Below are 16,022 nucleotides of genomic sequence, written 5' to 3' on the forward strand. Positions count from 1 at the left end.
TTACTGATATATGAATATATAACGCTCTTACTGATATATGAATATATAACGCTCTTACTGATATATGAATATATAACGCTCTTACTGATATATGAATATATAACGCTCTTACTGATATATGAATATATAACGCTCTTACTGATATATGTATATATAACGCTCTTACTGATATATGAATATATAACGCTCTTACTGATATATGAATATATAACGCTCTTACTGATATATGTATATATAACGCTCTTACTGATATATGAATATATAACGCTCTTACTGATATATGTATATATAACGCTCTTACTGATATATGTATATATAATGCTCTTACTGATATATGAATATATAATGCTCTTACTGATATATGAATATATAACGCTCTTACTGATATATGTATATATAACGCTCTTACTGATATATGAATATATAACGCTCTTACTGATATATGAATATATAACGCTCTTACTGATATATGTATATATAACGCTCTTACTGATATATGAATATATAACGCTCTTACTGATATATGAATATATAACGCTCTTACTGATATATGAATATATAACGCTCTTACTGATATATGTATATATAACGCTCTTACTGATATATGTATATATAACGCTCTTACTGATATATGTATATATAACGCTCTTACTGATATATGAATATATAACGCTCTTACTGATATATGAATATATAACGCTCTTACTGATATATGAATATATAATGCTCTTACTGATATATGTATATATAAAGCTCTTACTGATATATGAATATATAACGCTCTTACTGATATATGTATATATAATGCTCTTACTGATATATGAATATATAAGGCTCTTACTGATATATGTATATATAATGCTCTTACTGATATATGAATATATAACGCTCTTACTGATATATGAATATATAACGCTCTTACTGATATATGAATATATAACGCTCTTACTGATATATGAATATATAACGCTCTTACTGATATATGAATATATAACGCTCTTACTGATATATGAATATATAACGCTCTTACTGATATATGAATATATAACGCTCTTACTGATATATGAATATATAATGCTCTTACTGATATATGAATATATACCGCTCTTACTGATATATGTATATATAACGCTCTTACTGATATATGAATATATAACGCTCTTACTGATTTCCGTTCTGTAGTTTCTTCAAAAAACGGACTTTTATAATATGTGAATGAGCCCTCTAGCAGCAGGCCGGGCGGTTACTTGCTGGTAACCGTTCAGATTTTGAACGCGGACAGGGCCGGCCAGAGGACGAGCGCGTTCGCTGGCCCTGTCAATCAGCATGCGGAGGGGGCTCATTATGAGCGGAGGATGCGGCTGCTCCCAGCAAGTAACCGCCCGGCCCGCTGCTAGAGGGCTCATTCACATATTATAAAGGTCCGTTTACTATCCAGTTCCTCGGCCATCGGGCCAACTATCCATCATGACTATCCCCTGACAGAGGAAACGCTATCCAGGGTCAGTCATCGATAAGTGGGGTGGCTCCAATAGGGGGCGATACCTCCGCACCTCGGCGGGGCCCCTCAGCATCATAGGGCCAGGTCTCCCTTATTTTCTCCTCCTGAACCCCCTGGAACATTGCAGTGGAAGGACAGAGCGGGGGCGTTGGATCCAGCATAGATCTCCTGGTACCATACGTCTGGACCGCCAGTGGTCACATATCACTGTCCCTGGGGCGGCGTACCCTACTCATGTTCTCCGCTAGATCATTACCTGCAGCTGTCCAAAACATACATTGTCTTGTGGGATTTATTGTAATTATTACCTTATAAAGTAGGTTTACCTTCTGAGTGATTTCCAGATGATGAACCTCCCTAACTGTGCATGAATAGTCTTCTGACAAGCTTATTAGTGCAGCCTTTTGCATGGAATATTCGCCATCTACACTGAGTTATTACCCAGCTTTCCCAGTGTCAGATATCATCCTAGTGAAGATCGCGAATATTCTATGCAAAAGACTACACTAATAATCTTGTCATAAGACTATGGACCCAATAGAGGGCGCCAGTGAGTGATGAACAGCGCCATCTATTGTTTTCAGTCTTCTGACAAAACTATTAGGCTGCTCTTGTCATAAGACAGGCTCTAGATTTTTTCACGGACATACGGACGCGGATAGCACGCGGTGTGCTGTCCAGATTTTTTGCGGACCCATTGAAATGAATGGATCCTCATCCCATCCGCAAAAAATACGGAAACAAAGTACGTTCATATGAATGTAGCCTAATATGTAATTGCATCCCCCCCCAGTAGTCCGGTGTGCAGTCGCACGGTCACCACGGCGTTTTTCTAGCGCACTGTCGGCTGAAGGTCACACGTGGCAGGATTTTTTCACATTTTAAGAAAACAGGGTTAATGGGAGAAAAAGCTGCCATGGTGTTCTGTAACCTGAGTGGAGCAGTGTCCACATGGCACGGAACCACACGTGGCTCAGGAGAGAATCGGTGCCATTCAGAATTTGCTGACTTTTCATTTTCCATGGCGCCGTCCATCTCGACACTAGAAGCATGTTCTCCTCCGTGCTCTGCTGTGGCCCCGGTGTCCGCCATGTTCTCCTCAGTGCTCTGCTGTGGCCCCGGTGTCCACCATGTTCTCCTCCGTGCTCTGCTGTGGCCCCAGTGTCCACCATGTTCTCCTCAGTGCTCTGCTGTGGCCCCGGTGTCCACCATGTTCTCCTCAGTGCTCTGCTGTGGCCCCGGTGTCCACCATGTTCTCCTCCGTGCTCTGCTGTGGCCCCGGTGTCCACCATGTTCTCCTCAGTGCTCTGCTGTGGCCCCAGTGTCCACCATGTTCTCCTCCGTGCTCTGCTGTGGCCCCGGTGTCCGCCATGTTCTCCTCAGTGCTCTGCTGTGGCCCCGGTGTCCACCATGTTCTCCTCAGTGCTCTGCTGTGGCCCCAGTGTCCACCATGTTCTCCTCCGTGCTCTGCTGTGGCCCCGGTGTCCACCATGTTCTCCTCTGTGCTCTGCTGTGGCCCCGGTGTCTGCCATGTTCTCTGCTGTGGCCACCATGTTCTCTGCTGTGGCCCCGGTGTCCACCATGTTCTCCTCCATGCTCTGCTGTGGCCCCGGTGTCCACCATGTTCTCCTTAGTGCTCTGCTGTGGCCCCGGTGTCCACCATGTTCTCCTCCGTGCTCTGCTGTGGCCCCAGTGTCCACCATGTTCTCTGCTGTGGCCACCATGTTCTCTGCTGTGGCCCCGGTGTCCACCATGTTCTCCTCCATGCTCTGCTGTGGCCCCGGTGTCCACCATGTTCTCCTTAGTGCTCTGCTGTGGCCCCGGTGTCCACCATGTTCTCCTCCGTGCTCTGCTGTGGCCCCAGTGTCCACCATGTTCTCCTCAGTGCTCTGCTGTGGCTCCGGTGTCCACCATGTTCCCCTCAGTGCTCTGCTGTGGCCCCGGTGTCCACCATCTTCTCCTTCGTGCTCTGCTGTGGCCCCGGTGTCCGCCATGTTCTCCTCAGTGCTCTGCTGTGGCCCCGGTGTCCACCATGTTCTCCTCCGTGCTCTGCTGTGGCCCCGGTGTCCGCCATGTTCTCCTTAGTGCTCTGTTGTGGCCCCGGTGTCCTCCATGTTCTCCTCCGTGCTCTGCTGTGGCCCCGGTGTCTGCCATGTTCTCCTCAGTGCTCTGCTGTGGCCCCAGTGTCCACCATGTTCTCTGCTGTGGCCCCGGTGTCCACCATGTTCTCCTCCATGCTCTGCTGTGGCCCCGGTGTCCACTATGTTCTCCTCAGTGCTCTGCTGTGGCCCCAGTGTCCACCATGTTCTCCTCAGTGCTCTGCTGTGGCCCCGGTGTCCACCATGTTCTCCTCCGTGCTCTGCTGTGGCTCCGGTGTCCACCATGTTCTCCTCAGTGCTCTGTTGTGGCCCCGGTGTCCTCCATGTTCTCCTCCGTGCTCTGCTGTGGCCCCGGTGTCCGCCATGTTCTCCTCAGTGCTCTGCTGTGGCCCCGGTGTCCACCATGTTCTTCTCAGTGCTCTGCTGTGGCCCCGGTGTCCGCCATGTTCTCCTCCGTGCTCTGCTGTGGCCCCGGTGTCCGCCATGTTCTCCTCCGTGCTCTGCTGTGGCCCCAGTGTCCACCATGTTCTCCTCCGTGCTCTGCTGTGGCCCCGGTGTCCGCCATGTTCTCTGCTGTGGCCCCGGTGTCCACCATGTTCTCTGCTGTGGCCCCGGTGTCCACCATGTTCTCTGCTGTGGCCCCGGTGGCCACCATGTTCTCTGCTGTGGCCCCGGTGGCCACCATGTTCTCTGCAGTGGCCCCAGTGGCCACCATGTTCTCCTCAGTGCTCTGCTGTGGCCCCGGTGTCCACCATGTTCTCCTCAGTGCTCTGCTGTGGCCCCGGTGTCCACCATGTTCTCCTCAGTGCTCTGTTGTGGCCCCGGTGTCCACCATGTTCTCCTCAGTGCTCTGCTGTGGCCCCGGTGTCCACCATGTTCTCCTCAGTGCTCTGCTGTGGCCCCGGTGTCCACCATGTTCTCCTCAGTGCTCTGCTGTGGCCCCGGTGTCCACCATGTTCTCCTCCGTGCTCTGCTGTGGCCCCGGTGTCCACCATGTTCTCCTCAGTGCTCTGCTGTGGCCCCGGTGTCCACCATGTTCTCCTCAGTGCTCTGCTGTGGCCCCGGTGTCCATGTTCTCCTCAGTGCTCTGCTGTGGCCCCAGTGTCCACCATGTTCTCCTCAGTGCTCTGCTGTGGCCCCGGTGTCCACCATGTTCTCCTCAGTGCTCTGCTGTGGCCCCAGTGTCCACCATGTTCTCTGCTGTGGCCCCGGTGTCCACCATGTTCTCTGCTGTGGCCCCGGTGTCCACCATGTTCTCTGCTGTGGCCCCAGTGTCCACCATGTTCTCTGCTGTGGCCCCGGTGTCCACCATGTTCTCTGCTGTGGCCCCGGTGTCCACCATGTTCTCTGCTGTGGCCCCGGTGGCCACCATGTTCTCTGCTGTGGCCCCGGTGGCCACCATGTTCTCTGCAGTGGCCCCAGTGGCCACCATGTTCTCCTCAGTGCTCTGCTGTGGCCCCGGTGGCCACCATGTTCTCTGCTGTGGCCCCGGTGTCCACCATGTTCTCTGCTGTGGCCCCGGTGTCCACCATGTTCTCTGCTGTGGCCCCGGTGTCCACCATGTTCTCTGCTGTGGCCCCGGTGGCCACCATGTTCTCTGCTGTGGCCCCGGTGGCCACCATGTTCTCTGCTGTGGCCCCGGTGGCCACCATGTTCTCTGCTGTGGCCCCGGTGTCCACCATGTTCTCTGCTGTGGCCCCGGTGTCCACCATGTTCTCTGCTGTGGCCCCGGTGGCCACCATGTTCTCTGCTGTGGCCCCGGTGTTCACCATGTTCTCTGCTGTGGCCCCGGTGTTCACCATGTTCTCTGCTGTGGCCCCGGTGTTCACCATGTTCTCTGCTGTGGCCCCGGTGGCCACCATGTTCTCTGCTGTGGCCCCGGTGTTCACCATGTTCTCTGCTGTGGCCCCGGTGTTCACCATGTTCTCTGCTGTGGCCCCGGTGTTCACCATGTTCTCTGCTGTGGCCCCGGTGTTCACCATGTTCTCTGCTGTGGCCCCGGTGTTCACCATGTTCTCTGCTGTGGCCCCGGTGTTCACCATGTTCTCTGCTGTGGCCCCGGTGGCCACCATGTTCTCTGCTGTGGCCCCGGTGTTCACCATGTTCTCTGCTGTGGTCCCGGTGTTCACCATGTTCTCTGCTGTGGCCCCGGTGGCCACCATGTTCTCTGCTGTGGCCCCGGTGTTCACCATGTTGGCCATCACACGATGGCTGCACTCATTATACGACTGCAGCACGAAAACTGAACCTCAGCATAAAGCTGCAGCTCTGGGTGTGACTGGAGGACACAGTCCATGTGAAGCCCTCTAGAGGGGGACATGCTTTCTTCACAGCTCTGCATCTAACAGGATGTTGTAGAACTACAAGAACCAGCGGAGCATGGCTATATCTACAGGGCACTACAACTCCCAGCAGGCCCTGTAAGGCAGCGGCTCAGGCGGCAGTCACGTCACATGAACACGATGAATAAAGTTTGTTGAAGGAAAAAAAAAAAGAAAAACAACAAACAGGAAGCGGACGAAGAGGTGGGGCTTGGTTAAGGGGAGGAGTCAGAGTCGCCGGGTGGCAGAGAGCGCAGGCTGACCCTGCAGCGGGTGAGTCACCCGGGGGCGCCGCTGAAAGGCTGGGGGAGCCCGTGTGCTGGCGGGGTCACCCCTAGAGCGCTGTGTGCCGCCATTACTGCTCCTCATCACTATGGATACGGGGTCAGCTGTGACTATGGGGGGGCTGTGTCAGCGGGTTACGCGGGGGAGGGGCCTAGAGTAGAGGGGCGGCTGTGGTGAGTTGTCAGGCTCCTCCCACATGTAATGCTGTCTCTGTCCGCAGGGTCATGGCTTCCAGAGGCTCCGGGCCGTCGCTGACCAGGAGGAACTACCGACTGTCCACCGAGCCGGAGAAGAGCCGGGGGGCCGGTAAGAGGCCGAGCCTTGGGGGAAGAAAGCTTCTTCAGGGTCTCTGCTTCCTGTCAGCTGAGGCTTTGTTACAGTGTGTCATTGCACAGGTGGACAGACGTTACCTGCTCCAATGCGCTGTAACAGACCCTCAGCTGTGTGAGCAGGACAGTGGAAACCATGAGGGTTCTGCTCCCTGCAGGAGTATTTCTATTCACTGGCAGCAAGCGGAGCTGTAGAGAATGGGCCCGCTGACAACTCCTCCTGGTCTGTTCCCTTTGTTGCAGGCATAGTGAGCGAGCGGCTGCTGAGTCAGTATCTCCACCGCGTCTTCCCGGGCGGCGAGGGAGCGCAACATGGCGCCGCGTCCAGGTAAGCACCGGGGGTCCAGCCCTCTCACCACCCTCCCCCGCACATTATACTATTAGAACAGCCGGGGCCCCGGCAGCCCTCCCTGCGCCGCTTCTCTCCACCATACCGCCGCTCTGCACCTCCCTCCTCAGGGCCTTCCTCGCTTCTCTCCACCATACCGCCACTCTGCACCTCCCTCCTCTGGGCCTGCGCCGCTTCTCTCCACCATACCGCCACTCTGCACCTCCACCCTCAGGGCCTGCGCCGCTTCTCTCCACCATACCGCCACTCTGCACCTCCACCCTCAGGGCCTGCGCCTCTTCTCTCCACCATACCGCCACTCTGCACCTCCATCCTCTGGGCCTGCGCCTCTTCTCTCCACCATACCGCCACTCTGCACCTCCACCCTCAGGGCCTGCGCCTCTTCTCTCCACCATACCGCCACTCTGCACCTCCATCCTCTGGGCCTGCGCCGCTTCTCTCCACCATACCGCCCCTCTGCACCTCCATCCTCAGGGCCTGCACCTCTCCTCTCCACCATACCGCCACTCTGCACCTCCATCCTCTGGGCCTGCGCCGCTTCTCTCCACCATACCGCCCCTCTGCACCTCCATCCTCAGGGCCTGCGCCGCTTCTCTCCACCATACCGCCACTCTAATAAGTTGTGGAGTCATCTCCTTCTGTCTGTAATATCTGACTCTGGGAAAGCTGGGTGACAGTTTGGCTGCCCTCGCAGCATCATATGGACCTGTCATAGCTGCCGCTCGGGGCTGCAGGAAAGTGGGGTGAAGGTAATGGTGGCCTCCAACACACCCACTAGTGACCCGGTTATGGCTTCGCCCAGGGCCGATCCTAGGGTCACAGGCGCCTGGGTGCAGAAATATTTCTGGCGCCCCCACATGGGCGTGGTTATCTTACTAACTCCTCCCCTTTACAATGTTTCTATGGCAACAACTTCAGCCCCCAACTTCAGCCCCACCAATTTGCTTTGACAATAACTTAGTCAACGGCTTTGACAAGTCAAAATAAATGTCATGTGCCAGTAGCCAGAGCCCCCCCATATCATGTGCCAGTAGCCAGAGCCCCCCCCCATATCATGTGCCAGTAGCCAGAGCCCCCCATATCATGTGCCAGTAGCCAGAGCCCCCCCATATCATGTGCCAGTAGCCAGAGCCCCCCCATATCATGTGCCAGTAGCCAGAGCCCCCCATATCATGTGCCAGTAGCCAGAGCCCCCCATATCATGTGCCAGTAGCCAGAGCCCCCCATATCATGTGCCAGTAGCCAGAGCCCCCCATATCATGTGCCAGTAGCCAGAGCCCCCCATATCATGTGCCAGTAGCCAGAGCCCCCCATATCATGTGCCAGTAGCCAGAGCCCCCCATATCATGTGCCAGTAGCCAGAGCCCCCCATATCATGTGCCAGTAGCCCCCCTTATCATGTGCCAGTAGCCCCCCTTATCATGTGCCAGTAGCCCCCCTTATCATGTGCCAGTAGACCCCCTTATCATGTGCCAGTAGACCCCTTATCATGTGCCAGTAGCCCCCCATATCATGTGCCAGTAGCCAGAGCCCCCCCCCTTATCATGTGCCAGTAGCCAGAGCCCCCCCCCAAATCATGTGCCAGTAGCCAGAGCCCCCCCCCAAATCATGTGCCAGTAGCCAGAGTGCCCCCATATCATGTGCCAGTAGCCAGAGTGCCCCCATATCATGTGCCAGTAGTCCCCCCTTATCATGTGCCAGCCCAGTAGTCCCCCCTTATCATGTGCCAGCCCAGTAGCCCCCCTTATCATGTGCCAGCCCAGCCCAGTAGTCCCCCCTTATGTGCCAGCCCAGTAGCCCCCCTTATCATGTGCCAGCCCAGTAGTCCCCCCTTATCATGTGCCAGCCCAGTAGCCCCCCTTATGTGCCAGCCCAGCCCAGTAGTCCCCCCTTATCATGTGCCAGCCCAGTAGCCCCCCTTATCATGTGCCAGTAGCCCCCCTTATCATGTGCCAGTAGCCCCCCTTATCATGTGCCAGTAGCCCCCCTTATCATGTGCCAGTAGCCCCCCATATCATGTGCCAGTAGCCAGAGCCCCCCCCTTATCATGTGCCAGTAGCCAGAGCCCCCCCCCATATCATGTGCCAGTAGCCAGATCCCCCCCCATTATCATGTGCCAGTAGCCAGAGCCCCCCCCATATCATGTGCCAGTAGCCAGAGCCCCCCCCCCCATATCATGTGCCAGTAGCCAGAGTGCCCCCATATCATGTGCCAGTAGCCAGAGTGCCCCCATATCATGTGCCAGTAGCCCCCCATATCATGTGCCAGTAGCCCCCCCTTATCATGTGCCAGCCCAGTAGTCCCCCCTTATCATGTGCCAGCCCAGTAGTCCCCCCTTATCATGTGCCAGCCCAGTAGCCCCCCTTATCATGTGCCAGCCCAGCCCAGTAGTCCCCCCTTATGTGCCAGCCCAGTAGCCCCCCTTATCATGTGCCAGTAGCCCCCCTTATCATGTGCCAGTAGCCCCCCTTATCATGTGCCAGTAGCCCCCCTTATCATGTGCCAGTAGCCCCCCTTATCATGTGCCAGTAGACCCCTTATCATGTGCCAGTAGCCCCCCATATCATGTGCCAGTAGCCAGAGCCCCCCCCCTTATCATGTGCCAGTAGCCAGAGCCCCCCCCCATATCATGTGCCAGTAGCCAGATCCCCCCCCATTATCATGTGCCAGTAGCCAGAGCCCCCCCCATATCATGTGCCAGTAGCCAGAGCCCCCCCCCCATATCATGTGCCAGTAGCCAGATCCCCCCCCATTATCATGTGCCAGTAGCCAGAGTGCCCCCATATCATGTGCCAGTAGCCCCCCATATCATGTGCCAGTAGTCCCCCCTTATCATGTGCCAGCCCAGTAGTCCCCCCTTATCATGTGCCAGCCCAGTAGTCCCCCCTTATCATGTGCCAGCCCAGTAGTCCCCCCTTATCATGTGCCAGCCCAGCCCAGTAGTCCCCCCTTATGTGCCAGCCCAGTAGCCCCCCTTATCATGTGCCAGCCCAGCCGTCCCCCCTTATGTGCCAGCCCAGTAGCCCCCCTTATCATGTGCCAGCCCAGTATTGTACCTATATAAAAAAATAAAAAAAAATAATACACTTATACTTACCTCCAGCAATGCGATGCGATGCAGGCCGCCTCTTCCGTCTGTGTCCCTCGCTATACGGCTCAGGCGACGCGATGACGTCATCGCGCCGCCTGCACCGGCCTCTGATAGCCTATCAGAGGAACAGGAGGGGACACACCTCTCCCTCCTCTGCCGCAGCATAGACATCTGTATCACTGTCCTGAGGACGGCAATACAGATGACTATGGAGATGAGCGCTTCCGCAATGGAGGCGCTCATCTCCTGCTCTGCCCTGCCGCGGCCGCCCCCACTTGTCACCAGGGCCGCGGCCTTGCGGCACTCAGGCTTGCCGGCCCACCGGGAAATTTCCCGCTATCCCGGCAGGCCAGTCCGGCCCTGCGCTCGGCGCCTTTCGGGTGACAGCGCTGGGGTGCGGGGCACCCACTGCACCCCGTGTAGGATCGGCCCTGGCTTCGCCCTCCCTGCCGCCGTGTGTCCTGGTGCTCTGCAGCATGTGCCGTCTCTGTCATTAGAAAGAAAGTTGGATCAAATGTCAGGCGCCGCTTATCAGGACACATGATGTTCACTCTCCTCTCTGTGTTTCCGTGTAGAAAACCTCTCACTTTCCAGAACCTTGAGGAGCGACTCGACCGTCTGCTGACCTCCGAGAACCAAGAGAATGCAGGTGACAGCGGATGACATATAATACTACAGGGGGGGGGCCCCCCCCCCCCCCCCCCAAACACATTATAACATTCTGCTGCCATCACTACTAGTGACTGTATAATCTGTATGTAGTGAGCTCCCTCTAGTGGTGGCTGTATATTCTGTATGTAGTGAGCTCCCTCTAGTGGTGGCTGTATAATCTGTATGTAGTGAGCTCCCTCTAGTGGTGGCTGTATAATCTGTATGTAGTGAGCTCCCTCTAGTGGTGGCTGTATAATCTGTATGTAGTGAGCTCCCTCTAGTGGTGGCTGTATAATCTGTATGTAGTGAGCTCCCTCTAGTGGTGACTGTATATTCTGTATGTAGTGAGCTGAGCTCCCTCTAGTGGTGGATGTATAATCTGTATGTAGTGAGCTCCCTCTAGTGGTGGCTGTATAACCTGTATGTAGTGAGCTCCCTCTAGTGGTGACTGTATAACCTGTATGTAGTGAGCTCCCTCTAGTGGTGGCTGTATAATCTGTATGTAGTGAGCTCCCTCTAGTGGTGGCTGTATAACCTGTATGTAGTGAGCTCCCTCTAGTGGTGGCTGTATAACCTGTATGTAGTGAGCTCCCTCTAGTGGTGGCTGTATAATCTGTATGTAGTGAGCTCCCCCTAGTGGTGGCTGTATAATCTGTATGTAGTGAGCTCCCTCTAGTGGTGGCTGTATAATCTGTATGTAGTGAGCTCCCTCTAGTGGTGGCTGTATAATCTGTATGTAGTGAGCTCCCTCTAGTGGTGACTGTATAATCTGTATGTAGTGAGCTCCCTCTAGTGGTGGCTGTATAATCTGTATGTAGTGAGCTCCCTCTAGTGGTGGCTGTATAATCTGTATGTAGTGAGCTCCCTCTAGTGGTGGCTGTATAATCTGTATGTAGTGAGCTCCCTCTAGTGGTGACTGTATAATCTGTATGCAGTGAGCTCCCCCTAGTGGTGGCTGTATAATCTGTATGTAGTGAGCTCCCTCTAGTGGTGACTGTATGATCTGTATGTAGTGAGCTCCCTCTAGTGGTGGCTGTATAATCTGTATGTAGTGAGCTCCCCCTAGTGGTGGCTGTATAATCTGTATGTAGTGAGCTCCCTCTAGTGGTGGCTGTATAATCTGTATGTAGTGAGCTCGCTCTAGTGGTGGCTGTATAATCTGTATGTAGTGAGCTCCCTCTAGTGGTGACTGTATAACCTGTATGTAGTGAGCTTCCTCTAGTGGTGGCTGTATAACCTGTATGTAGTGAGCTCCCTCTAGTGGTGACTGTATAACCTGTATGTAGTGAGCTCCCTCTAGTGGTGGCTGTATAATCTGTATGTAGTGAGCTCCCTCTAGTGGTGGCTGTATAATCTGTATGTAGTGAGCTCCCTCTAGTGGTGACTGTATAATCTGTATGCAGTGAGCTCCCTCTAGTGGTGGCTGTATAATCTGTATGTAGTGAGCTCCCTCTAGTGGTGGCTGTATAATCTGTATGTAGTGAGCTCCCTCTAGTGGTGGCTGTATAATCTGTATGTAGTGAGCACCCTCTAGTGGTGGCTGTATAATCTGTATGTAGTGAGCTCCCTCTAGTGGTATCTGTATGTAGTGAGCACCCTCTAGTGGAGGCTGTATAATCTGTATGTAGTGAGCTCCCCCTAGTGGTGACTGTATAATATGTATGTAGTGAGCTCCCTCTAGTGGTGACTGTATAATATGTATGTAGTGAGCTCCCTCTAGTGGTGACTGTATAATCTGTATGTAGTGAGCTCCCTCTAGTGGTGGCTGTGTAATCTGTATGTAGTGAGCTCCCTCTAGTGGTGGCTGTGTAATCTGTATGTAGTGTGGCTGTGTAATCTGTATGTAGTGAGCTCCCTCTAGTGGTGGCTGTGTAATCTGTATGTAGTGAGCTCCCTCTAGTGGTGGCTGTGTAATCTGTATGTAGTGAGCTCCCTCTAGTGGTGGCTGTGTAATCTGTATGTAGTGAGCTCCCTCTAGTGGTGGCTGTGTAATCTGTATGTAGTGAGCTCCCTCTAGTGGTGGCTGTGTAATCTGTATGTAGTGAGCTCCCTCTAGTGGTGGCTGTGTAATCTGTATGTAGTGAGCTCCCTCTAGTGGTGGCTGTGTAATCTGTATGTAGTGAGCTCCCTCTAGTGGTGGCTGTGTGATCTGTATGTAGTGAGCTCCCTCTAGTGGTGGCTGTGTGATCTGTATGTAGTGAGCTCCCTCTAGTGGTGGCTGTGTGATCTGTATGTAGTGAGCTCCCTCTAGTGGTGGCTGTGTGATCTGTATGTAGTGAGCTCCCTCTAGTGGTGGCTGTGTGATCTGTATGTAGTGAGCTCCCTCTAGTGGTGGCTGTGTGATCTGTATGTAGTGAGCTCCCTCTAGTGGTGGCTGTGTGATCTGTATGTAGTGAGCTCCCTCTAGTGGTGGCTGTGTGATCTGTATGTAGTGAGCTCCCTCTAGTGGTGGCTGTGTGATCTGTATGTAGTGAGCTCCCTCTAGTGGTGGCTGTGTGATCTGTATGTAGTGAGCTCCCTCTAGTGGTGGCTGTGTGATCTGTATGTAGTGAGCTCCCTCTAGTGGTGGCTGTGTAATCTGTATGTAGTGAGCTCCCTCTAGTGGTGGCTGTGTGATCTGTATGTAGTGAGCTCCCTCTAGTGGTGGCTGTGTGATCTGTATGTAGTGAGCTCCCTCTAGTGGTGGCTGTGTGATCTGTATGTAGTGAGCTCCCTCTAGTGGTGGCTGTGTGATCTGTATGTAGTGAGCTCCCTCTAGTGGTGGCTGTGTGATCTGTATGTAGTGAGCTCCCTCTAGTGGTGGCTGTGTGATCTGTATGTAGTGAGCTCCCTCTAGTGGTGGCTGTGTGATCTGTATGTAGTGAGCTCCCTCTAGTGGTGGCTGTGTAATCTGTATGTAGTGAGCTCCCTCTAGTGGTGGCTGTGTGATCTGTATGTAGTGAGCTCCCTCTAGTGGTGGCTGTGTGATCTGTATGTAGTGAGCTCCCTCTAGTGGTGGCTGTGTGATCTGTATGTAGTGAGCTCCCTCTAGTGGTGGCTGTGTGATCTGTATGTAGTGAGCTCCCTCTAGTGGTGGCTGTGTGATCTGTATGTAGTGAGCTCCCTCTAGTGGTGGCTGTGTGATCTGTATGTAGTGAGCTCCCTCTAGTGGTGGCTGTGTGATCTGTATGTAGTGAGCTCCCTCTAGTGGTGGCTGTGTGATCTGTATGTAGTGAGCTCCCTCTAGTGGTGGCTGTGTGATCTGTATGTAGTGAGCTCCCTCTAGTGGTGGCTGTGTGATCTGTATGTAGTGAGCTCCCTCTAGTGGTGGCTGTGTGATCTGTATGTAGTGAGCCCCCTCTAGTGGTGGCTGTGTGCTCTGTATGTAGTGAGCTCCCTCTAGTGGTGGCTGTGTGATCTGTATGTAGTGAGCTCCCTCTAGTGGTGGCTGTGTGATCTGTATGTAGTGAGCTCCCTCTAGTGGTGGCTGTGTGATCTGTATGTAGTGAGCTCCCTCTAGTGGTGGCTGTGTGATCTGTATGTAGTGAGCTCCCTCTAGTGGTGGCTGTGTGATCTGTATGTAGTGAGCTCCCTCTAGTGGTGGCTGTGTGATCTGTATGTAGTGAGCTCCCTCTAGTGGTGGCTGTGTGATCTGTATGTAGTGAGCTCCCTCTAGTGGTGGCTGTGTGATCTGTATGTAGTGAGCTCCCTCTAGTGGTGGCTGTGTGATCTGTATGTAGTGAGCTCCCTCTAGTGGTGGCTGTGTGATCTGTATGTAGTGAGCTCCCTCTAGTGGTGGCTGTGTGATCTGTATGTAGTGAGCTCCCTCTAGTGGTGGCTGTGTGATCTGTATGTAGTGAGCTCCCTCTAGTGGTGGCTGTGTGATCTGTATGTAGTGAGCTCCCTCTAGTGGTGGCTGTGTGATCTGTATGTAGTGAGCTCCCTCTAGTGGTGGCTGTGTGATCTGTATGTAGTGAGCTCCCTCTAGTGGTGGCTGTGTGATCTGTATGTAGTGAGCTCCCTCTAGTGGTGGCTGTGTGATCTGTATGTAGTGAGCTCCCTCTAGTGGTGGCTGTGTGATCTGTATGTAGTGAGCCCCCTCTAGTGGTGGCTGTGTGATCTGTATGTAGTGAGCCCCCTCTAGTGGTGGCTGTGTGATCTGTATGTAGTGAGCCCCCTCTAGTGGTGGCTGTGTGATCTGTATGTAGTGAGCCCCCTCTAGTGGTGGCTGTGTGATCTGTATGTAGTGAGCTCCCTCTAGTGGTGGCTGTGTGATCTGTATGTAGTGAGCTCCCTCTAGTGGTGGCTGTGTGATCTGTATAGAATAGGCCCCCTCTTGGGTCTGACTTTGTCTGTCAGATAGTTGCCCGTCAGTGGGAGGAGCCTCAGTTCTTGGCTTCTCTTTTCTCTTGGCTGTAGACCCCGTTGTGGATGGGCGTCTTGGACCCCCCACCGTCGTCCTGGATCACACGAGTGGCTTTGAAGGGCTGTTATTGGTGGATGATGATCTTCTGGGGGTGAGTACCTGTCCTTGGCTCTGATGCCCGCTGATCTCCTGTGGTTGACGCTGATCTTTGCCTGCAGGTGATTGGACACAGTAACTTCAGCTCTATCCGAGCCACGACCTGCGTCTACAAAGGTGAGGCGTGTGCTGCCATCATTCTACAGTACCGCCAGCACTAAGGGTTAATTCTTACACTATAGCTGCTGGTGTGAACTGCAGCTCCCAGCATTTGAGTACCTGCTGGGAGTTGTAGTGGAGCGATGTGACGCCGCTGTTTTCCGTCTGCAGGGCGGTGGCTGTACGAGGTGCTGATCTCTTCCCAGGGCCTCATGCAGATCGGTTGGTGCACCCTGAGCTGCCGCTTCAACCAGGAGGTAAGTCCGCGCACCCAGCGGGCAGGCTGGAGACAGGGTTGGGGCGGCTGGTCAGTGACCATGTGCCCTCTGATCTCACAGGAGGGCGTTGGCGACACCCCAGATTCGTACGCCTATGATGGGAACAGGGTCCGTAAATGGAACGTGACCACCACCAACTACGGCAAGGTGAGTGCTGGGGGCAGAAGCGGGGGGCGTGACCGATGCCTGTGACATGGGTGTGACCTCTGTCTGTTCCCTCTCAGTCCTGGGCGGCCGGGGACATCGTCAGCTGCCTCATCGACCTGGACGAAGGATCCATCTCATTCTGCCTGTAAGAAGACGTCCGGTGAGAGCCGCCACGTGCCGGCCCACGCCCCCTCACCGCTCTCCTCTCTCTGCAGGAACGGCGTGAGTCTGGGCACCGCCTTCAGCGACCTCTCCCGGGGCGCCGGCATGGCCTACTTCCCTGCTATCAGCCTGTCCTTTAAGGAGTCGGTGGCGTTCAACTTCGGCTCGCGCCCGTTACGATATCCTTCACTGTGGGCAGGTCCGCATCA

General features: G+C 53.9%; 1 protein-coding gene across 1 annotated transcript in view; it reads left to right on the forward strand.

Moving 5' to 3' along the window:
* Nucleotides 1-6,098: 6,098 nt before the first annotated feature.
* The window catches only part of RNF123 (ring finger protein 123), a 49,184-nt gene continuing 39,260 nt past the window's right edge, over nt 6,099-16,022 (forward strand). Inside the window, exons 1-10 of the mRNA XM_040407443.1 lie at nt 6,099-6,194; nt 6,427-6,512; nt 6,779-6,863; nt 10,551-10,624; nt 15,025-15,122; nt 15,190-15,244; nt 15,398-15,483; nt 15,565-15,651; nt 15,729-15,796; nt 15,867-15,992. Of these exons, the coding sequence (XP_040263377.1) occupies nt 6,431-6,512; nt 6,779-6,863; nt 10,551-10,624; nt 15,025-15,122; nt 15,190-15,244; nt 15,398-15,483; nt 15,565-15,651; nt 15,729-15,796; nt 15,867-15,992 (761 nt within the window). The 5' untranslated portion in view covers nt 6,099-6,194; nt 6,427-6,430. The remainder of the gene's footprint in view (nt 6,195-6,426; nt 6,513-6,778; nt 6,864-10,550; nt 10,625-15,024; nt 15,123-15,189; nt 15,245-15,397; nt 15,484-15,564; nt 15,652-15,728; nt 15,797-15,866; nt 15,993-16,022) is intronic.

This window comes from Bufo bufo, chromosome 9 (genome assembly GCF_905171765.1).
Source record: "Bufo bufo chromosome 9, aBufBuf1.1, whole genome shotgun sequence".
Classification (NCBI taxonomy): Eukaryota; Metazoa; Chordata; class Amphibia; order Anura; family Bufonidae; genus Bufo; species Bufo bufo.